This window comes from Colletotrichum truncatum (assembly GCF_014235925.2).
Source record: "Colletotrichum truncatum strain CMES1059 chromosome Unknown Contig_0001, whole genome shotgun sequence".
NCBI lineage: Eukaryota > Fungi > Ascomycota > Sordariomycetes > Glomerellales > Glomerellaceae > Colletotrichum > Colletotrichum truncatum.
In genome coordinates this window covers 4,480,102-4,501,884 of record NW_027222398.1, presented here as the reverse complement: position 1 = coordinate 4,501,884, position 21,783 = coordinate 4,480,102, and the positions used below count along the sequence as shown (strand labels likewise).

General features: G+C 48.7%; 8 protein-coding genes across 8 annotated transcripts; 5 read left to right on the top strand and 3 right to left on the bottom strand.

Moving 5' to 3' along the window:
- Positions 1-136: 136 nt before the first annotated feature.
- On the bottom strand, positions 137-580 carry CTRU02_201245 (MFS quinate transporter; the record flags this gene model as incomplete). Its single annotated transcript, XM_036726275.2, has 2 exons — positions 137-268; positions 326-580. Coding segments are annotated over 2 exons (387 nt in total), but the record flags the coding sequence as incomplete, so codon positions are not given.
- Positions 581-2,971: 2,391 nt separating this feature from the next.
- Positions 2,972-4,903, top strand: CTRU02_201244 (fungal specific transcription factor domain-containing protein; the record flags this gene model as incomplete). The annotated part of the gene is made up of 6 exons (XM_036726274.2): positions 2,972-3,310; positions 3,367-3,491; positions 3,553-3,701; positions 3,754-3,941; positions 3,991-4,171; positions 4,224-4,903. 6 exons carry the CDS (start codon positions 2,972-2,974, stop codon positions 4,901-4,903), a joined length of 1,662 nt encoding a protein of 553 aa, XP_036581956.2.
- A 1,124-nt stretch (positions 4,904-6,027) lies between these two features.
- Positions 6,028-8,045, top strand: CTRU02_201243 (uncharacterized protein; the record flags this gene model as incomplete). The annotated part of the gene is made up of 6 exons (XM_036726273.2): positions 6,028-6,047; positions 6,120-6,573; positions 6,630-6,872; positions 6,929-7,110; positions 7,178-7,819; positions 7,883-8,045. The coding sequence occupies 6 exons, from the start codon at positions 6,028-6,030 to the stop codon at positions 8,043-8,045; spliced, it is 1,704 nt and encodes a 567-aa protein (XP_036581955.2).
- Positions 8,046-9,411: 1,366 nt separating this feature from the next.
- Positions 9,412-12,477, top strand: CTRU02_201241 (von willebrand domain containing protein; the record flags this gene model as incomplete). The annotated part of the gene is made up of 1 exon (XM_036726271.1): positions 9,412-12,477. The coding sequence occupies one exon, from the start codon at positions 9,412-9,414 to the stop codon at positions 12,475-12,477; it is 3,066 nt and encodes a 1,021-aa protein (XP_036581954.1).
- A 246-nt stretch (positions 12,478-12,723) lies between these two features.
- CTRU02_201242 (GNAT family) lies at positions 12,724-13,437 on the bottom strand (the record flags this gene model as incomplete). Its single annotated transcript, XM_036726272.1, has 1 exon — positions 12,724-13,437. One exon carries the CDS (start codon positions 13,435-13,437, stop codon positions 12,724-12,726), a length of 714 nt encoding a protein of 237 aa, XP_036581953.1.
- Positions 13,438-14,181: 744 nt separating this feature from the next.
- On the top strand, positions 14,182-16,387 carry CTRU02_201240 (d-lactate dehydrogenase; the record flags this gene model as incomplete). Its single annotated transcript, XM_036726270.1, has 9 exons — positions 14,182-14,502; positions 14,557-14,749; positions 14,825-14,933; positions 14,990-15,520; positions 15,576-15,805; positions 15,877-16,058; positions 16,110-16,139; positions 16,198-16,271; positions 16,321-16,387. 9 exons carry the CDS (start codon positions 14,182-14,184, stop codon positions 16,385-16,387), a joined length of 1,737 nt encoding a protein of 578 aa, XP_036581952.1.
- Positions 16,388-17,355: 968 nt separating this feature from the next.
- CTRU02_201239 (glycolate oxidase) lies at positions 17,356-19,441 on the top strand (the record flags this gene model as incomplete). Its single annotated transcript, XM_036726269.1, has 4 exons — positions 17,356-17,591; positions 17,653-18,237; positions 18,304-19,191; positions 19,291-19,441. The coding sequence occupies 4 exons, from the start codon at positions 17,356-17,358 to the stop codon at positions 19,439-19,441; spliced, it is 1,860 nt and encodes a 619-aa protein (XP_036581951.1).
- Positions 19,442-19,805: 364 nt separating this feature from the next.
- Positions 19,806-21,180, bottom strand: CTRU02_201238 (epoxide hydrolase; the record flags this gene model as incomplete). The annotated part of the gene is made up of 4 exons (XM_036726268.1): positions 19,806-19,898; positions 19,947-20,232; positions 20,292-20,478; positions 20,529-21,180. 4 exons carry the CDS (start codon positions 21,178-21,180, stop codon positions 19,806-19,808), a joined length of 1,218 nt encoding a protein of 405 aa, XP_036581950.1.
- Between the last annotated feature and the right edge of the window lie 603 nt (positions 21,181-21,783).

Genomic DNA, 21,783 nt, shown 5'->3' with positions numbered 1-21,783 from the left:
TTCGGAGGTAGTACCATCGCGGCGATTCGGAGAGGGGAATGAGGCCGATGATCATGAGGGTCGAGGGGATGAATTGGAAGGAGATGGGAATGTGCCATTGTCGGTCACCTATGGGTGAAACCTTGAGAATGTTAGATTATACATACGAGGAATTGGAAATATAACAGTCTGGGACTGTAGACAGGTTGGTTGAGGTACTTACGTTTTGCTGTACACCAAAGTTGATCCAGAATCCAATAATGGTTCCGATTTGGACACCAATTTCAAACTACCAAATGTCAGTTTGATTGGCCCACTTCAACGTGACCTGTGAGAGGCATCTTACGCATCCAACGATACCTCCACGTGCGGCAGGAGGAGCGCATTCAGCCAGATACTGCGGCACGGCAAAAGTAGTACCACCAACGCCAATACCGCTTATGATCCGTCCCACGTAAAACATGGGCAGGTTTCCGCCGCCCGCCATTTGCAGCACGACGCCGACGTTGAAGATGGCGGCTGCGGTGATGAGAGCGAGACGCCGGCCGTACCGCTCGTTGAAGTAGTAGATGATAGGGACGCCGAAGAAGGCTCCTCCTTGAACTGTTCTCAAGTCTGGTTAACACGATTTTCAAGTCATTTACTTGATAGCCATCTTTATAGAATTAGTTTGAAATGGTAAGGTTTGAAACTGACAAGTATTTATCATGTGCGCCTGAATAGCGCCCGCATCACGGCTGGCGAGGTCGAACCGATCAATGAAAGAGGGTAGAGCAAACACGCCGCTCATAAAAGCAAGATCGTACCCAAAGATGATTGAACCGCAACTTGCAACAAAGATTACCCAGAAGAGGTGCCGATTAAACACCTCGGGCGGAGTCGAGCCGTCTTTGGCGTTGAACGTGAACTTCATCGTAACGGTCCAAGCAGGCTAGGAAGACAAAGCAGAGAAACCGACTGTTAAGTCACAACTGACAGTAACTTTCAACAGTGTTAATAGAGAATAGGTCGACATATATATGAAAATAGTCATCAGATTCAAGATAACAGCTGTCGAGTAGTGTCAAGTCGGACTTGGCAAAGTCCTGCCACACCATAGTCTTATCTCCACTGGTCATCTCTGGCATGATTATCTGGGACTTAAACCACTTTTGATAACACCCTTGCAAGACAGGCCGTGGATGTCATATCCGTGCACCAAAATCCGGGGTAAGAACTCCCAATGGATGGGGACCGGGGAAGCGTCAAGACAAGGGAAACCATGGCCGGAACTAAAGGCCGGCACAATGGATCATCGAACGCGTTGCCAAGCTGAGGGGTATAGGCATGCCGATGACTAGATGGTAACATTGTGATCGATAACACTTTGGCTTGTAGTCGAGTGAGAAGTTGGCATTCACGTTGCTGGCTCCGGGAGTCGGCTCGGCAAATTACTAGATTGGGCAAGCCACCGAATTCATTCCGGGCTGTACTCCCGAAACTCGCCATTCGAACACTGGTTTTTTTTTTTTAGATAATCGACTTCATTATCCCTTCCTGGTTTCAGTTACAATCTATGAATGAAAGTACCATGTTTCATTTCATGAAAATAAATCAATGACGTGAAATCACAAAAATTACCAGTAAAGGTACTGATGTAAGCTCCCAATCTTTCTCCTTGGCAAATATTCATATGTATTTGTCCCATAGAACTGCACCTTACGATGTCACAATCGCCAAGTTTGACATCGAAAACGATCAACCATTTCTAACCTGATGCTTCGTTATCGGCTTAAATACCTGTTGTGGATGGCAGAGGCTAATGACGATGCAACTCCGCTCCGAGCTTCGGAGACCCGTTTCCCTATCTCGCGCTACCTCATCCTTGTTCTCCCCCCTCAATTAGTCAACTTCCGAGACTCCTCATCAACAAGCCGAACCACGATCAGAACCCGCAGAAACGTTCACGACCGCCACGAAAACACACCTGCCATTTCTCTCTTCAATGAATCCGGAGTCTCGTGCCTCGCCTAGACAGTCGCCGTTGGGTGGTAGGATAGGTGGGATCCGCGATGCCGCAAAAACTCTTTCGGCGTGAGTCTCCGAACCCCTCCCGAGAGTGTTCCCCATTGCAACCATCGCTTCGGCACGTCTGCAGCCCACCAACCCGCACTCACAAGTGAAACGTATGAAATGTTGTTTGCTAATATTTGGATTTTGTTGGTAGTTGCTTGACATGCAGGCGAAAAAAGGTGAAGTGCTCTGGTGACAAGCCCTGCACATACTGTAGCAAGCGCAATCTTGATTGCAAATTCCCAGAGTCGGGAAAGAAGCGAGTGTATTCAGTCACGTTAGTAACTAATAATCCCGCGGTACTGGTTAGCTGATGCTGACTCTCAGGTAGGAGAATCCAAGATCTTCAGGAGAGACTGGCTCGGTATGAGAGTCAGGGTTTGGATTTTGCCGTTCCAGATTGTAAGTATAACGAACTAAGGACCAGCCCGTTCTGCGTATACTAATAGGAGACACAGCAACAGACCGCGAAACAATTATTGTGGCTGATGGATCTCCCAAGCACCAGGGCCGCCCTCCGACAGGTGGCACGGCACAGACGCCCACGGATAATGCAACGCAAGTTAACGCCGCCTCAACCCTCCTGGGGTTGGCATTAGACCAACTTCAATCTCCCCTTTCAACAAATACTACATCAAGAGAGCGTGCAAGTATCATTACCGAATCTTCTCCCGGTTCAAGTAAGATTAGCTTGTCACTTGTTTTAATGTAATACGTCAAGATTTTAACATGTCAAATAGCAATCCCGGCTGATTCATCATTGAGCTCTAGCCATAACTTTGGTTCCAGGCTGCAGAACCTACTGCAGCACCCTCGTCTAAGCGGTCAAGGAAATGATCAGCCTCAGCATCCTCTACTATCGCAGCCAGCTGCCGCAAAGTCTAAAGATAAAGAGCTAACCCTACCCTCGGAGGAAGAGGGCCGTAAACTATTCGAGAGCATGTCCTTCTTTATTGGGTACACGCAGCACCATATAGACACGCGAGAGTTCTCTGACAGGCTTGCTTTCTTCTACGCCAACATAGATGACCCGTCGCAAACTCAAACTCCATGGTATTTGGAGATGCTACTCGTTTTCGCCGTAGGAAAACTCTTCTCCGGCTCATTTGACAGCGATGAGAGAACAGAGCTTCCAGGCTGGAGCATATTCACGTATGTTCAAACAAGGCTCCCAAGCCTAAGCGAGCTTTATAGTCTGGGGAAGCTGGGCATCGAGATACACGCTTTGGCAGCGGTGTATTTACAGAATGCTAACCGGAAAGAGGAGGCGTACTTATATGTAAGCTTCGTGACCGGCGAAGGTTTGTGTACCTCTTTTCTAATTGGGTAATGCAGATTAGCTCGGCACTTCGCTTGGCAACAACACACGGATATCACCGCAAGTTGGGAACGAAACATTTGTTACAGTCAGAGAAGGTACATTTGAATCGTCTTTGGTGGACAGTTTATATGCAAGAAAGGTACCTATTCCAGACTATCTCATTACAACTGACTGGATTACTGACTGCTTTTCCGAAATAGACGGCTCGCAGCCGCAACTGGAAATCCCTCCGGCATACTTGACGACGTGATTGAAATTGATATGCCGATTGACTCTCCAGGGTTTCCCCCGGCCCTACCTCTACGAACTAATATTAAAATTGCAAGGGTTACTGGAAGGATTCTCTCGAGTACGTATGTCTGGCATATATTCCTCCAATATCTTCCTCACACTGTGAACAGCAATCTACGGTCCTGGAAATCACCCCGAGGAAACATTTGTGCCGAATGTTCAAGATATTGTTCAGTCTCTTTACTGGATTGCGAAGGAAATTCCGGGAGACTTTTCAAGCAGGCTATTTGACCTGCCATCTATGGAAGGAGATGTCTCGCTGAGGACGTCGGCATATCTGCACATGATGCTATATCAAGTTGGTGGCCCCATCGTTTCGTAAATCCTTTTCTAACTGGTGCTTAAAGGCAATTCTCCTGACTATACGGCCTGTGATGCTGCATGTTTCAAAACTCATCTTTGATGACGAGAGCAGCGCCAAGTTGAGCATGCGAACTTCGCCACTAGGCAGGTTAAGTCGTACTTGCTCAGAGGCAGCAAGGAGGCTCCTGGAAGTACTGCTATCACTTCGGAAAGGAAACATGTTAAGTAAGTGGCGCGATTCTAGCCCAACAGAAACAAACATTGACGGTTGACATAGCGATATTTGGATTTTTTGACCTCGATGCAATCTTCTCGGCCGCATTTATTATGATATTGACGCTAGTGATTGACTCTACACGTAACGAAAACGAAAGACTTGCACCATGCCCGGGATTGTCCGAAGCACTAGAAACACTCGATTACCTCGTCGACCGAGGAAACGAATTTGCTCTTCAAAGAGCCCAGGAAGTTCGTCGTATGAGAGATCATTTATCAGCCTGGTTAAACATTCCCAAGAACAGCCCTAGCGATGTACGGTCTAGTCATGCAACCACCACCAGTGCAGATCGTGAGAGCCAAGGAAAGTCAAACAATAATACATCAAATAGCGAGAATCTCGAAAAGGATGCCGAAATGCAGCCATTTACCTTCCCAGCATCGACGCCAAGAAACATTGGCGAAAACAGTCTCTTGACTCCGTCTGGTCGGACAAGTCAATTGGGATCCAGAAGCCTCTTGGACTCAAGCTTATGGAACGATATCTCATATCTATGGCTGCAGCCCTCAAGTGCCGACGACAACCAGCCTTTTGTGCAGACGAACGGAATGGCAGACTTACTACCAGATGATGCGTACAATTGTTATTCCATCTATCACAACCAAAACCTCACTCTCACTGGTCAAGACCTGGGAGATTTTGAAGAGCTGGAGAGACACATTTATGGGTTCGGTAGTTGAATGCCGTTTTGGGAGAAAGTCGACGGCATTATAAACCTTCCCGAGGCCGGCAAGTCTCAGCGGAGTAGATTCATTTCCCAGGCCGCTTACCTGTCGGATTGTTTCAAAATTCCCCGTCTCCAACGGTAGGTCGGGTTAATTATTGAGCCAACCCTTTGATGCACTCTCCAATTCAGCTCTGAAGGCTTGATTCCAGCATAGATGGCCTGAGTTTGAACGCTGAAACTGGTGGCATGACGTCAGCATCTTTCGAGGTCATCGAACTTATCATAGACTAAAAGTCCAGTCGTTAATACGTTGACAGCGGAGAGTCGGCCCAACTTGTGAATTGACGCACTGGATTGTCTAACTGTATGATGTACGATAACTACCTGGCAATAAAATTTCGTGATAGAATAGATTGTACTCCGTGACATCTTCAAACATGAAGTTGACCTGAAGTAACCCACCAAGAATGCAACCGAATGTGACTAACGTTTACTAGGGTCTCTGACCAGGGCACCTAGTGGGGTTTTAAGCATTTTCCATAAGGGTATAATAAGTCTGCCATGGCTCTTGAAGGATTCTTTCCATGTAAGTACGCGCATCACTGAGCCTCGATGGACACGTCCGTGCCTCGTGACCACATGGAAAATGCATCTGACTCGGGCGGTCGGATACGGGCTGGTTCCCGCGGATCCCAAACGGAGGAGCAGTAGCCGCAATTGTGGAATCTTGATTCAAATACAGCCGTACAACCAATTGCCAAAAGGGGAATACGCGACAGTCCTCAAATCAGAGTGGTTTATTGGCTTGCACACGCAATCCCCAGGCAAGGATTGTGATCGTTGGTCCCGGCATTCCCCACTGATCCTAACGGTAGGCTTCGGGCACATAGCTAGTCCTTGCAAGATGATGTGGTACGTTTCGTCTGAGCCGTTGATGGAAGATAGCAGCGGGGTATAAAGACAGTCACAGAGAATGCTTCGAAAAAGGTTATTGCGAAAATACCCGAACCCGCGACGGTTGGAGCAAAAGCGCAACAGCCAGATCAACAAAAGCTACTGCGTGAACAACCCAATACATCTTTTCCGCGGACCAGCGTTGCCGACTGACACAAGGTTGTGTCTTGAGCTCAGTTCGTAATGGCGACTACTACAGTAACGTATGATCTTTCAAAATTTGATGCATCTTGTCAGGAATCTGTGTTGAGTCAATGCTGACAGTCGCGGTGAAGTACGAGCCAGTCGGCAGGTTTAAGCGAAAGACTTGAGCTACGTGGAGCGCCTCCTTTGAATCTTCCCACCAGTCTCGCCCCGGACTTTATCACTCGATTCCCCAAGCTTTCGCGCGAACAGGCCGGGCACCTCCGGCATTTCCATAACCTCGTAACACAGAAAGATGGCGAATGGCGGCACATGGGAAGCCAGGAGCCGGGCCAGGAATGGCTCGACGCCTATCGCTACCAGCTGGCTACTATGGCCTACGCTGCCGGTGCCACTCACTACCACCGCCTGCCAATATTGAGATCAACCTTTAAGGCATTGCTGGAGAAGATGATTCACAAGATGCTGCTGCGAGACGTCTGGGGCTACTGGTTTCTGACGAGCCACAGCGGCATTCTAGTTGACCCAGATATCAAAGAGCTCCGAAAACCCTGGGCAGACCCGGTCGTACGGGAGAATATCATGGTTTGTCGACCCACTTCCCCCGTGGTCTTTGTCACTCTAAACTGATGATACTGCAGTATTCCGGTCATCTTTTTCTGATGGTATCACTTTATACTATGCTGTTTAACGACGGGAAATTTGATCAAGAAGGCTCAATTACATTCAACTGGAATCCCATTTTCTGGGGAATGGGACCTGAAAAGTTCTGCTACACCAGAAAGTCGTTACAGACTGCCATTTTCAAAGAAATGGAACGTGAGAAATGGATAGGCGTTTGCTGTGAGCCCAACAGCATCTTTGTAGTTTGCAACCAGTTCCCGGTCAGTTGAGCTGTGCGAGGTGGTGCAGTGATGCTTGAGCTAATATGTTGCTTCAGCTGATTGCGCTGCGATACAACGACGTCAAAGACAAGGTTAACTTGTCTCCGGAGGTACTGGAGAAATACCAGGCAGCATGGAAAGCGAAGGGCATGATCCAAGAGAACGGGTTCTTCTACGAGTGGTATTCTCCTAAGCAGGACCGCAAGCAGCCCACTTTTGATTTGGCCAACACTTCTTGGTGAGTCGGAGTCATACCCCTCGCACAAGGCTTTTCGCATACCACGGCTAGGCTGACCTCTCGATAGGGCACTAGCATTCATGAATTCCTGGAACTCGTCATTTACGCGCGAAAAGAGCAACGACCTAGCCGTTGGGTTCCTTGCAAAGCCCTCCGATAATCATGTGTTCATCCCACATCCCAGGATCTCGTTCAAAATTCGGGAGCTTGTCGCCTCCGAACAATTGAAGCCAATGGACCCAGCCACTTATGCTAAAGCTGTCGATGCGGTTGCAGGAGAGGTATTGCCGAAATCCCCGATTCCGTATACGAAACCTCATTTCGCGTATGCCATGATGTGGGTGTCCGAGCTTGGTGACCGCGCCGACTTGGAAGGCCTGCTTTCATATGTCGATGCGACTTTTAACCCAACGTGGGAAAACGGCGGCCTATTCTACCCCTGTCGGAGCGAAGGGTCACCATTCGACTACGAATCGCCAAGTGTTGATGTAGTAGCTGGAAATGCTGCCATCGCCTACGGGCGACTCAACGTCTCCGACGGTCAGCGGAAGATGTACGAAAATCCGTGGGACGACGAGCATTTTGCGACCAGTCCGTATGTGAACAACGTGGATCTATCAAGCGGCGTGGACTTCCTGCGCGGAAATTGGGACAGCGAATTGGAGGCTTTGGCGGTCACCATGAGATCATGGGATGAGACCAGCAGACGGTAAGTAAACCATATTGAAGGAGATTAAATATCCAACTTCAGTTTGCTGACGTTTAACCATAGGGTTCAACCCAAATTTTCTGGACTCCAAGAGGGCACCTATGGCCTGTACCAGAATGGAAACCTTTACCGAACTTATGACGTGACGGGTAGAGATGCGATCATCACTGTGGATTTGGAGGTTTCCGGAAAGGAAGTGGATGTTGTTTTGCTGAAATCTCAATAAGCGCTCAAGCTACTGCGGAATAGGTACTAAATAGAAATGCCAGGGCAATATCTGCTTACTCAGAATCAGGTGAATGGGGGAGTTATGAAGATGTGGTCCGCGGCCTAGGTGTTGACATCAGAAAAGTCGAACTCATGATCAGTGGCTTCGGCCAATGGGAAGCAAGAATTGTATCATCAACTGCTTCATTTCTAATCAGAAAACGCCAGTTGCATCGGCCTTGATTTACCTAGTTGGAGATGTGAGTTACAGGATATGCTAGGCTCAGAGATGCATCAGCAATATTTTTGAAAGGGTGTGCAACGACATTGAAAATGGCTCGTGGAGGTCTGGATTGAGTTGAGTCTAACATTCAGACAAGACTTTTGGTTCCTGGAACTTCCAATCATAGGCAACTTAAAGGCTTGGCATGATGCTGGTCTACAGCGTTATTGGAAAGTTCAAGTTGAACAGGGGTGGACAGCACTGAGCTGTGAGTCACACATTGCATCAGTTGGTACGATCTTGACCACATTCAGATTTCAGGCAACCAATGCCCATAGTGGGAGATCAGAAGATTAAAGCCAACAGTAATGGATTTTTTGGGGGAAAATACCCAAAGCGAAAGAATTGATAGTGGAATCCCGCTACGTATTTCTAAGCGACCGGTGAGTGTGCTCCCTTGATTGATATGATTGGACCAAATCAACGAATCAACAGCACCAACAGCACCCATTGGAGGAATACGCCGCCGCGCAAAACGTTAGGCGGAATTAACCAGGCACCCAGATTGTGACCTTTTAGCCAATCACGTCAATCCTTGGCACCAATTCAGACCGCTGATTGGCTCCTTCGTGTAAGTCGACAGTTGCCTTCTTCTCCTGCTGTTGGCGGACAGTGGCTGAGGGCCGCCCTTTTATCAACGAGTACGGCCACCTAACACATATAAAAGTACCTGGTAACCACCACAGAGACTTCTTCATATCCCACTCTCACTACATCATCTGATCTTTATCCACATTACTGGAATCCCTAACAGCTGATTCCATATTCTGTCGACATCTTCTACCGTACGAAGGTATATCTTCCTTGGTCTTTATCTTTCCCAAGTGCACAGACCGAACGAAAACGGGCCAAAACGAGACAATACCTCCTCTTCGTACAAAATCGTTGAAAGCTTCCTTCCCCTTTTCTTCGTAAGTGTTCTGTCGTCAACATGGCTTTTGGTGCTTCATCTCACGTTACTGGAGGTCTGTTCGGCTCCGGAAACTCATCTTCCCTCTTTGGAGCCACTCTATTCGGAAACCCTCCTTCATCTGCTGGCGGCAGTATATTCGGCAAACCATTCCCCACTGGAGGCAGTATATTCAGCCAACCCGCTCAGAAGATGGCGCCATTCCATGTCTGTGGTTTGTACTTTGTAAACCCGAACACCCCGGTTTACCAACATCGTAGGGTGTATTTGCCTACTGTTTCGCAAACTGTTCACGCTCGCATCGTGGCATCAACCTCGCGAACAACTCTCACACAGACATACGTCAACACACACAACGAGGGCGATATCCCTGAGCTCCGCTATACCTTTCCTCTATACGACGGAGTCTCAGTGGTGGCTTTCACCTGCACGATAAACAACAGCCGTGTCATCCGCGGCGTCGTCCAGGAAAAAAACACAGCTCGCAAAACCTTTGATGCCGCCGCTGCCAAGGGTCAAACTGCAGGCCTCTTGGAGCAACTCCCGGATGCCAGTGATGTTTTTACCACTACCATAGCCAACGTGCCTGCCAGAGCCGAAGTCAAGGTAGAAATTGTCTATCTTGGTGAGCTCAAGCATGATGCAGAGGTAGATGGCACGAGATTTACCATTCCAACAACCATTGCGCCACGTTACGGCGGCTACCCCGGCACCCTGATGCAGAAGCCTACCAATGTCACGGCAAAGGATGGCATTCAGATCGTGGTCGATGCCGAGGTTCCGGCCGGCAGTGTGATCAAGTCCATTCAATCGCCTTCCCACCCCATCGCCGTATCAGTTGGCTCAACGTCAACCATGGCAGCCAACGCCACACCTTCCCTCCAACTGGCGTCTGCAACTCTTTCGCTTGGAACAGCAGAATTGGAGAAGGACTTCATCGTCCAAATTATTGCGACCAACACTTCAAACCCAATCGCTGTGCTCGAGACGCATCCCACCATTCCTCACCAACAAGCCATAATGGCAACACTAGTACCCAAGTTCAAGCTCGCCACTACCAAGCCAGAGGTCGTGTTCATCTGTGACCGTTCAGGCTCTATGGGGGATAAGATAGACGACTTGAAAAATGCCTTGAAGATTTACATGAAGTCCCTTCCTGTTGGCTGCATGTTCAACATATGCTCTTTCGGCTCGGGTCACACTTTCTTGTTTCCGAACTCCAAGACATATGACCAGGATACGCTGAACGCCGCAATCTCCCACATTGACACATTCCGGGCTGACTATGGTGGCACGGAGATGTACGGCCCCATTGAAGATACATTCAAGCGCCGGCACAAGGACTTGGACCTAGAGGTATTCGTACTCACCGATGGTGAAATATGGAACCAGGAGATCCTCTTCGACATGGTCAACGAGAAAGTTGCAGAGTCCAAGGGCGCCATCCGTATTTTTACCTTGGGCATAGGCTACAGCGTCAGTCACGCCTTGATCGAGGGTCTCGCTCGCGCCGGAAACGGATTTTCGCAGAGTGTTTCTGGGCAAGAGAAGATGTCCGGCAAGGTTGTACGGATGCTCAAAGGAGCTCTCACACCTCACGTCAAAGACTACACCTTGGAAGTCAACTACGCTGATGCCGAGTCAGAAACTGAGCCGGAAGACGATTTTGAGATTATCGAATCCGTGACCACGAAAGAAAAACAAGCCCCCGAACCGAAAAAGCCCATTTCCCTCTTCAACCCGAACGATGAAGATGTAGAAATGAAGGACGCCGAGGCAGAAGACGACGGCACCGGCACAGATCGATTCTCTCACGTCCCCACTGTCAAACCCCCTAAGATTTTACAAGCCCCTTTCCAAATCCCACCGCTTTTTCCTTACAGCCGGACGAGCGTCTACCTCCTCCTATCCCCAGACAGAGCAATGAGGGACAAAACCCCAGAGTCTGTGACCCTTCGCGGCACATCCACTCAGGGCCCGCTTGAGCTGGAGATCCCCATAACGATCCTCACTGAGAAGGCCGAGACGATCCACCAACTCGCCGCTCGGAAAGCCGTCAAGGAACTCGAAGAAGGCCGCGGCTGGATCTTCCATGCCAAGGATAAGAAGGGCGATTCGCTGCAGAAGAGGAACCCCGGTCGATTCCCCGCCATGGTCGAGCGCGAAGCAGTCCGACTCGGAGTCAAGTTTCAGGTCGGGGGTAATTGGTGCTCCTTTGTTGCGGTGGAAGATGACGGCGAGGACGCAGTCGACAGACCGCCTGTCGAGGTGGTGCAACATGCCGAAGAACCTGCTCGAGAACGTGCTGGAAGACAGAAAGCAACTGAGCGAAAATCCACCGGGCCAAGAAGCCCAAGACGCCAGTTGGCGTCCAAGGCATGTCGAAAGTCGGCACCGGCCGCGCCAGCTCCTGTCGTGGCAAGGTTTGGTTCAGGAGGGCTGTTTGGAGCCCCCAGTGGATCAGTAAATTCTACATCTGGAAGCAGTAGTGGTCTGTTTGCTTCTTCTTCTTCTTCCTCTGTACCACCACAGGCACCACAGGTGGGAGGAGGATTGTTTGGCGGCGGCGGATTGGCGCAGTATCAACAGAACGTGATGGTGCTGCAACAACAACCATCCAAACACCGACGGCAACTACAACAACAACAGCAGCAGCAGCAGCAGCAGCAGCAGCAGCATCCATCTGGATATGACATCAGTTCTTCAGACGGTTTTGGTATGGACTGTACAATGATGTCAGCTGACTTTGGGCACAACTCAGTTTTGAATGATTTTGATTTCGACTCATTCCTGGGGGAAGACAAAGATATGTCGGCTTTTGGATTTAATACACCGGATGATGTCTCCGGCTTCGGAAATCCTAACCATTTTCTAGACCAAGCAAGTAAGAAGGCTAAGAAAGCAAAGGCTTCGGTGGCCGACAATCTGAAGGAGGCGGAGGAAGAAGCAGAAGTCCCCGGCGACAAGTTGTCCACTCTTGTTTCCCTGCAGGATTTCAGTGGCTTCTGGGGTTGGTCACAAAAGCTGCTCAAGGTACTGGGTATTACCGAGGAGATTGTCAACAAGGCGCTGTCCAGCTTTTCAGAGGGACAGAATATCAAGGCAACTGTCATGGCGGTCGCTTTCATGCGGAAGAAACTCGCGGGTGATCGTGACAGCTGGGAAATGATTGAAGAGAAGGCTGTGGTCTGGCTTGAGGGAGAAGTGGGAGCAGACGCTGCTCAGAAACTGCTCGCTGCTGCCGAAACCTTGTTCTAGGGGCTCTTGCGACATGAGAATCTGTAATTTCATCATTGGAGTGTGGTTTGCTTTTTATTATCTACAGTACACTTAGTCTTCCATGCCAATGAACAACCGCTATTGAACAGAACTACGTAGAAAAACAACATGATTGACATAGTTTATCAATTGCCTTCCATAAAACGCGTGATGAAACACATGAATCTTTGAAAACAACTAGCCCGAGAACTAACCGTACCAGAAAACTTCTCTCTTTCTCGAGTTTCACAAGTCTGCTGTCCCCTCCACGTTGTCGACAACAAAGTCAAGCACCATGACCGCCGCCTCAGTCCGCGCACCCCGCCCTGCTCTATAGTCGTCAAACCAGTACCGATGCACCACCTTGAAGCCACACATCTCGTATGTTTTCCTCGCCGGGGAGTTGTCGTAGTCCACACTAAGCGATAGCCGTACGTTCTCTTTAGACGCTGTCATCTGCTCTGCCACGTACCGCTTCGCATGCTCAACCAGTTGGGCCCCAAGTCGCTTGCCTCTGAAAGAGGGTATGACGTACATTCCATTAAGGACGTACTGCAAAACTGGTCTACCAGACTCGTTTGCCACTGCAGAATCCACAAAGGACTCCTCAAAGTACCGATGGGTTGCAACAGTTTCGGCATCAAGGGGCCCACTGATCACCAACGATGCGAGCCATTCTGCGTCTAATGCCAATTCAAAGTCATCCACCGTTGGAAGACTATTGATATCTGAAGAGTCCGAGGGTACGTCAACCACTATAAGCGTGGTTGCCTGTGGATTTGAGAGACGGCCTGTCCATTTATCTGGCAGAAAGGCGACTTCACGGGCGTATGTCGAGCCGAAGCTCTCCGGCGAGAGGCGGAGCGAAAGTAGGCGGAATGCTTTGTAACGATCTGCTAGCTGAAGCCATTTCGAGGGGGAAGGGTGTGACTTGGGAAGCACGATGAATTTGAATGTCATCTTGGCTCACTCTCCTGCGGTGTCGAGACCGAAGTGGTCTTCGAAATGCGTTTAATTCGGTGACTCTGAAGATATGCAGTACGGTGAACTAATTAGTGTTTGAAAATGGGGTGGTAAGCCGTGACTCATCTAATTATATGCCGTAAGAATATTATTGCTGCTTTTTTTCTAACTTAGCACCTGCATTGCATTCAACCAATCATCGACTGTAAGGAAAGGAAGCATCTCGACCAGCTTGCAGCAATAGTGTCTGGTTGTAGTAGTTAGTAACATTCAATCTTATATTTGTCTCACTACGTACTACCTTAAATATGCTTCCAGTTCGTGACGTTTATTCGTTAACGTTATGTACAGTACCCCGGTCCTGGTCTCCGACGGTTTGCTTCGGCCCAATTCCACTTCGGCTCCGAATATCTCCCGCAGTCCCGGTCTTGACCCATCTCTCCTTGACACATTGCTTACCTCCACTCATCAACCCGACAATCTAGCCAGCTCCATGGGGTGTTAGCCGTTTCCCCGCTTTCCATTGCATTGCATTGCATCGGTTATACGTTCGGAATCTGTAGTATCGTCAAGCCTGAGCATTTATTAGCGCCCCATTGCTTTGGAACTTAGCCACGTCGCGGCCCCGCCGATCGGAACGTGAACCGCGACGCGAGATCACGAAATCACCAAATCTCATCGACTTCGCTCCATTAGCTATCATATGCTGTTGCCAGTTACTCAAACTTTTGATCTTGCATCATGGCTTTTCGTGCCGTCACGCGTCAAGGCTCAAGAGGACTCTGGAGCCCCGGTTCTTCCTTCGGAACCCCAGGCCGTCCTCAATATAGACTATTGAAACCAAGGTCGACTTCATTACGTCCGATGCTCTACCGCTCCACCATCCATACGGAAACTTCTAAACAGGGTAGCCGATTCATTCCGCTTCAACTTCTAATCCTAGGCGCCATCCCTCTTTTCGCGGGGTACCTGATCGGTCGATCAAGCTCCTCGGGTCAAGATAGCGCTAGCCAGATAAAGCTATCCCAGGTCAAGTTCGCCGACAGAAAGCACATGTTACAGGTATGGACCATGCATGCTCTACTCAGCGTAGCCACCACATCTAACTCAACACAGGCCGCCAATGAAATATCAATTATTCTGGGCAATGATGCAGTTAGCTTTGATGAAGATGAAATTGAACATCATGGCCATTCTGATTGGTCAACATCAAATTCCAGTGGACGTCCCGTGGCTATTGTCTATCCTAAAACAACCAAAGAGGTCTCACAAATAGCCAAGATTTGCAACAAGCATGGCGTTCCTATAGGTAGGTCGCCTTCTACGACGTCTAGCCATGATCCATGATGCCTGCACGTTGTTGACAAGAACTAAATCGCAATAGTCCCTTTTGGCGCCGGCTCCTCCGTAGAGGGAAGCTTCTCGTCTCCATACAGTGGTATATGCGTCGACTTTGTGCACATGGACAAGGTCATTGCCTTTCATCCTGATGAGTAACGCTGCCTTTCAAAAATCATATTACAAGCAGTCGCTAATGATACTTGCTCAGCATGGACGTGGTCGTTCAACCTGGAGTCAACTGGGTAAAACTCAACAAAACCATTGAGGATTCGGGTCTCTTTCTACCCCTCGACCCATCACCCACGGCTTTTATTGGAGGCATGGTCTCTACGAACTGCAGTGGTACAAACGCCTTTCGCTACGGTACCATGAAAGACTGGGTCATCAATCTTACCGTGGTCCTGCCTGACGGGCGCGTGATCAAGACTAGAAGACGACCGCGGAAGAATTCTGCCGGATATAACCTAACGTCTCTCTTCGTCGGGGCCGAAGGAACTCTGGGGCTCATCACTGAAATTACGCTTAAACTTGCAGTCGTGCCGCAAGACACGAGCGTGGCTGTCGTCTCATTCCCAACGATTGACGAGGCTGCAAAGGCGGCTACAAAGCTCATCCGATCCGGGATTCAGCTGGGTGCGCTGGAGTTTATGGATGACGTCCAGATGCAAGTCCTCAATCGCCATGGGAGTGAGGCCGTTAGAAGAACAGCGTGGGATGAGAGGCCGACGTTATTTCTAAAGTCAGTTTTGACATTTCCTAAGTCACATTCGGTCAACTAACAGTCAGTTATCTAGGTTCTCCGGAACGACTGATGGTATCAAAGGCGATGTTTCCAGAGTCAAAACCATAGTGCAACCTTTCAACCCACGCAAAATCATCTTTGCCCGAGACAAACAGGAAGAAGCAGATTTGTGGGCTGCAAGAAAGGAATGTCTTTGGACCATGACCTCGATCAAGCCAGAAGGCCATTCGTTGTGGTCTACGGACGTGGCGGTGCCAATTTCTCGGTTGGCAGAAATCATCAGTAAGTTGACCAGAGCTATGATCCCGCAGAACCAAGTAATCGTGAGTAGCTGACAATGATGTTTTCGATAGCTCTATCCAAAGAGGATTCGGGAAAGCTTGGCTTGTTTGCGAGTGTCATCGGCCATGTAGGTGATGGCAATTTTCACCAGGCTGTCATGTACAACCCAGAGAATGAGGAGCAAAAGAAGTCGGTGTCAAAGTGCGTTCACGACATGATGAGCCGGGCTTTAGAGATGGAGGGGACGGTATCGGTTAGTATACCTCTGTTTCTGAGGCATTCCTATGCTAACCAAGAGATTCAGGGTGAACATGCAATTGGCATAGGAAAGAAGGTATGCAGAACCAGCATCTACAAAATCATTCACGAAATGATCTAATACCACTGACTAGGACTGCCTCGTCGACGAACTCGGAGTCGATGCGATTGACTTGATGAAAACAATAAAGCAGGCGGTAGATCCAAAGTAGGTTTGGTGCACATGCAGGATTCAGCCAGTTCTAATTTCTTCTCAGATGGATCATGAACCCAGGGAAGGTCTTCGATCTTCCGACCGGTTCAAAAGCCGTGGCGGCTAGATAACGCCATACTCTCATTTGATGCCATCCGTTTGCTTCGTATTCTAACAAGCTTCAAATAGACGAGACAAACAGGCCTGAAACACAATTGCATGCAGCAGCATGATTCGGGGCTGCTTTTGCGGGGGCCATGTTGCAAGTGGTAGCAATCAACACTACGTGGGGGCCAGCGAAAACCCCCCCAAGTTTACCCTTATTTAGATAAATGCGTCCAACATGCAGATAAGAACAGGTTGGCCCGATAGATGAACAGTAATTGTGCGCAAAATTAGGCGGTCGCAGAAAGTTGACTTGACCAACAAAGTTTCAGCTATGCCGGCTGCAGCTAGGGGGAGCATTTTGCTGTGTCGCATCATGCACCCCTTACCAACAGCCAAGACTTTAAAATTTATCCTAACCCGAAGATGTTGCTGCAAATTGGAGGATTGCGTTCATTTCAATCATTTCAACTGGGAATTGAGCTTGTTCATCAGTCGTTTTTAGCACTAGCACTAGCCCGTCAAATTTGTCAATAATGAGATCGAATTTGGTGGGCGCAGAGGATATCATGTCAATGTTGCAGTACCTGAAATCCCTGCTTACAACCACTGCTCTGGATTGCCTACATTGAATCGTGATCTCCCAAGGTAGGCTTCTACCAGTAGGTCATAGTCCCTTCAGACCATGTAGGTCCTTGGCCGCTCCAACTCCTAAGCCCGGACGTCTTGTTCCCTTGTCTCTGCTTCGAGCCAAGACCGCAGCCTGCTTCGTTGGCAACAGTGACATACATGGCCTGTCGTTTGTTGCAGGAACTAGACTTGGATCCATGACAGATCTCTATCCCTTCCGCCCATCAAACAGTCACAAAGCCTCCTTCGTGATATGGGGGCTTTAAAAGCTGGGGAGCTGCCATGTGTTCTTGGAAGCAAGACAGTGGGGATCTGAATAATTGAAATCTTTTTGTTCTCTTGACGAGATTCACTTCGATTCGTGATGTTTTCGAGACCCCTTTTGTTTTTTCTTCTGACGTTGACGCTCAGCTGTGCTGCTGCCTCAACTCTGTCACCGTCTGATCTTGTCGTAAGAAATAGCCCTGGCAAGACAGCTTCGGAAACCCTACGAGCACTCAGACGATACCTTACAAACGCACGGATCGAGGGTAGACAAAAGAAGTTCAGTAACAGCACCTCATTAGACAAGAGCTTCGACAATGCCGTGCTATTCAAGTAGTACGTTACACTATCCGAGTGTATCTTGGCCCGTCAAGTACTAACCACAAGCTACCTGAAGTGTGCAAGAAGTAGACGTCGGAAATGAGAATGTCACCGCGACAGCTGGCATCAATATCGTCTGCACAAAGTGCTACATCAAGGGAAACGCTAGCGCACATCTCACAATTGACGGCCCTTTCAACGCGACGAAAGTGGCCAAGGACATTGGGAACGAGTTTGAGGAAACATTTGACAACCTGACGACTTACGCAAAGGATTATGTCTCCGGAGTGGCAAAGAAGTTGTCTGACGGCTTCGATACTGATGATTTCGACTTCCCTCCTCTTAACATAACATTTGACATAGATGTTCCCCAGTTTCCAGAATGCCAACTTGGATTCGGGTTTGACGGGTTCGAGATGTACATGCAGCTTGACACAACCCTTTCCGCTGGTCTAACGTACACGCTGAATTTGTACACCTCGCAAACTCCTCTCGGCTCAAGAATCGGCGACGATTTGTTGCTTGGAGTTGTTTTCAGCATCGACTTGATCCTGAGCGTCGAGGCAGAGATTCAGATGACGAGTGGCTTTCACATCAAGATGGACGATCAAGTTGCCTTTGACATTGCCCTTTTCTCGAGAAACGTCTCAAGCATTGCTTTGTAAGCTCTTTCGTCACTCAAACTTCATTGATTGTAAAAAGGCTCTTGCGCTGATCATTCGTGTAGTAACGGTGGAAAATTTGAGTTTCTTCCTGTTGTCATTGAAAGCGCAGGAGCAGCGCTGAAGGCCGTGCTTCGCGTGGGGATTAACGCGGGTATCGAAATATCATCGCCCGTTGACAGCAAGGAAGTTGTGCTCTTCGATCAAACTCTCAAAATCCCAGGCGCCTCTGCCGGAATCGAGGTCTCGGTATTTGCCAACATTGCGGAGCTTAGCACCAACGTCACAGTCCTCCCGGAAGCTGACGAAGACGGATGTGTTCTTCGCGCCGTGAATGCTTACCAGTTCGCTCTTGGTGCTGCAGCGGGTGCATCTGTGGAGATTGGAGATCGCATCTGGGGCCCAACGCCCAACACACAAATTCCCATCTTCTTTACAACGCTTGAGAATGGCTGTGCTAGCCGAAGAGTCCCCACTGCTTCAACGGTCGCCACGATGTCTGCTACTCTAGCGAAAGCGAGAAGAGACGAAGACCTGACCACTAGTACGCTGACCAAGAAGTTTACTTATACTGGGGTTGAGTGTTTGGCTACTGGTGTTATCAATTGCCCTCCCGCTTCGCAAACACTCAGGAAGTTCGTTGCCACTGAGACCATTGTTTCTATTTTTGGTTCCGGCACCACTGCGGTGTTTCCGCAGGTCACTCAAGCATCCATTCGGAGCCTTGAACCCTTCGGGTCTGAAATGAAACCAATGATTTCAACGAGTGGTACTCCGCAGGTTTATACGCCACCCGTGTCTTCCACCAGCACGAGCCCATCGCCTTCCGCCACAGACACTAGTCCACCTGATATCTTTGAGGATCAGATTAAAGGAATCGACAAGAAGGTCATCATTGGCGTCAGTGTTGGTGCTAGTGTTCTGGTCTTAGCCGCGCTTATTGGAGGTTTTCTGTACGTCTCCCCATTTTACTTTGCGACCTTTTTATGTTTTGCCACCAAAGAGAAAAACTTTTAAAGCATCGAAGCCTCTGCTAATACTCATAACTCCAGACTCTACCGACGAAGAAGAAAATATTCACCAATTGTCAAGTCAGAAAGCCGTGTTGCGTATGCGCAAGGCTCTGGCCACTTCGATTCATACGATGAGATGAAGAGCAAGCCTCAAGCCAAAGTTTACATCCGCCCAGTCATACGAAATTGACGGGAACAATACTCATAAGGGCACTTAGGCGTTTTGGGAGCAGTCACAGCTCGAAGTTACTGGGTTGATCGAGCTGGGGTTGGGATATGAGAACATGACAACCGGCTTTTGGCACATGCGTATTTTGGTTCATTTTTAGTCGTGTACTGCAAGTAAGTCACTTAGTTCAGCGACATCGCTTTCTCGCCGAAGACGTTTTTGAATCCATTTTTGATAAGTTCATCTGCTTGAATGTGAAAACCCTTATTTGACAATTTGATGTTCTTCCGCAAAATAACTGCATATCCTCCAAGCAGTGCCTGACGTCTGTAACGCAAACAGTATGAAATAAGGTGCCCATTTCGACTTTCCGAAGGTCTGTTAGTTAAATCTTTGAAGTGGTCTTCACGGTCTTTAAGAAATCTTCAACGTCTTGCAGAAAGATTTCAGGTTGTTCAAGAGCAGCGAAGTGACCGCCCTAATCAAATTAGCAAATGCTTGTGTTGTGGCCTCGACATTCTCTTACCTTATCGTGTGTCCGGTAGAATTTGAGATTCGGATAAGCTTTCTCCGCCCATGCTTTCGGCATGAAGCTCACCTCACCTGGAAAGAATGAGTAGCCTAGCGGGATCTCTTTGGATGTAGGGACCGGAATTTGCCCTCCCGAGGTAATAGCCTGTGCCAAGGGCCGATACGGGTAAAGACTTCTTGGAAACGTAGAGGTAAGCCAGTAAAGGCTCACTAGATCCAGAATAGTTTCCAGCTTCAGAGGGTGGCGGTCGTCGGCCCATTCTAAATATTTTTCTCCGATCCTACGCAAACAGTTAGTCCTGACATCTAGGTCTCGTGTCTCGTCTATTTCGAAACTCACCATGCCAACAGGGAGATGGGGCTTGCAGAGAGTACCAGCCCAATGGTTGCAGGCCTCAGACCATGTTCTAAGGCGTAAGACATTCCTGTTGTACGCCATTGCTGCATGTGCTGCAAATACTGTTGCTCTTGGGGAGAAACAGAATCTATGCTACCAGCATCATCAGAATCAGGATACAGCATGTTTACTTGGTTTCGTTAGTATAGAACGCCGACCTCAGACTGTCTAGAAACTCACAATGAATTGCCTTGCATTCCTTATAGCTGACAGATATGAATCTCGCGAGGAAACTACCAACATCCCCTCCCTGGGCCGCATAGCCTCCCCCGAACCCGAGATCGAGCATCAACTGGTTCATGATGCCCGCAACGTGTTCTAGAGTGAGTTCCTGGTCCAGAGGGACTGATGACGCGGACAGTCCGTACCCAGGCAATGACGGGACAATAACATGGTACGGCAGGGTGCTTGGGTTGTATTTGTTGCGCAGTAAGTCGAGCATAGGCAAGAACTCGAGGAAAGATCCCGGCCATCCGTGCATGAAAATTACCGGAGTTGCATCTTTCTTAGCCGAGAAGAGTGCGGTGAAATGAACCTCCGTGGTTCCAATTTCCTTGTGGTCAACATGGGCCTTGAAATTCGGGAAGGAATTGATGCGATCCTCATGCTTTTTCCAGTCGTACTTGAGCCAGGTTGCTTTGGCGTCCGTAAGCCATTTTCGAGTGACTCCGAATCGGCGGTCTTCCTGTTTGTTGTAAAATGTTTCAGGGCCGATTTTAGACAGTTCTATTAACTTTTTGAAGTCGTCGACATCCTGATTGGGAATGCTCAATGTGTAACTTTCCGGTGTCTTTAATACACCAGCTGGCAGATTTCCAAAAGATTGAGTCATGATAACTAAACTAAAGCTCTCTGAAGCTTTGCAGGAGTTAATTGAACAAATATTGTTAGGTTGCAATTTCGTGAGAATACGGTTTATCCCACATCAGTGGACTCGTCAAGCTCTCGAGAATGGGGGACTCTTAAGTATATCGAGCGGCCCATGCAGAGCGGAGTTTCGGCATAGTATTAAATCCATGCCTAGAAAATGGACAGTTTAGACTTTATGTTAATGCCCGAGCCGATGGTCCCCGTTCTTGGTGTTACGCTACCGCTTTTGATTCGATGTTTCATCCAGTGATCTGTATAATTAAATGGATCAGCCTCGGCAGGCGGAGAGGGGCCAAGCACAAAGTCCGCTCGGGTTAGCATAATGACGACATAGTTTAACTGGTCCCTTATTTCCTTCGTCGGACAACTTCAAATTGTATGGACGTGGGCCACGTCGGCAAGTGTAAGGACTCCGTCATCACTCTAAGTGACACTCACGATTACTAATCCGGAGTGCACAACATATTGGCCTGAAAACTTCCAAAGCCATGTTGTGATAGTGAGTGTTGATCCAAAGGAGGTCTAGGCTTGAGTCTCAATCAACTAACTAAGTAAATCCACAGGT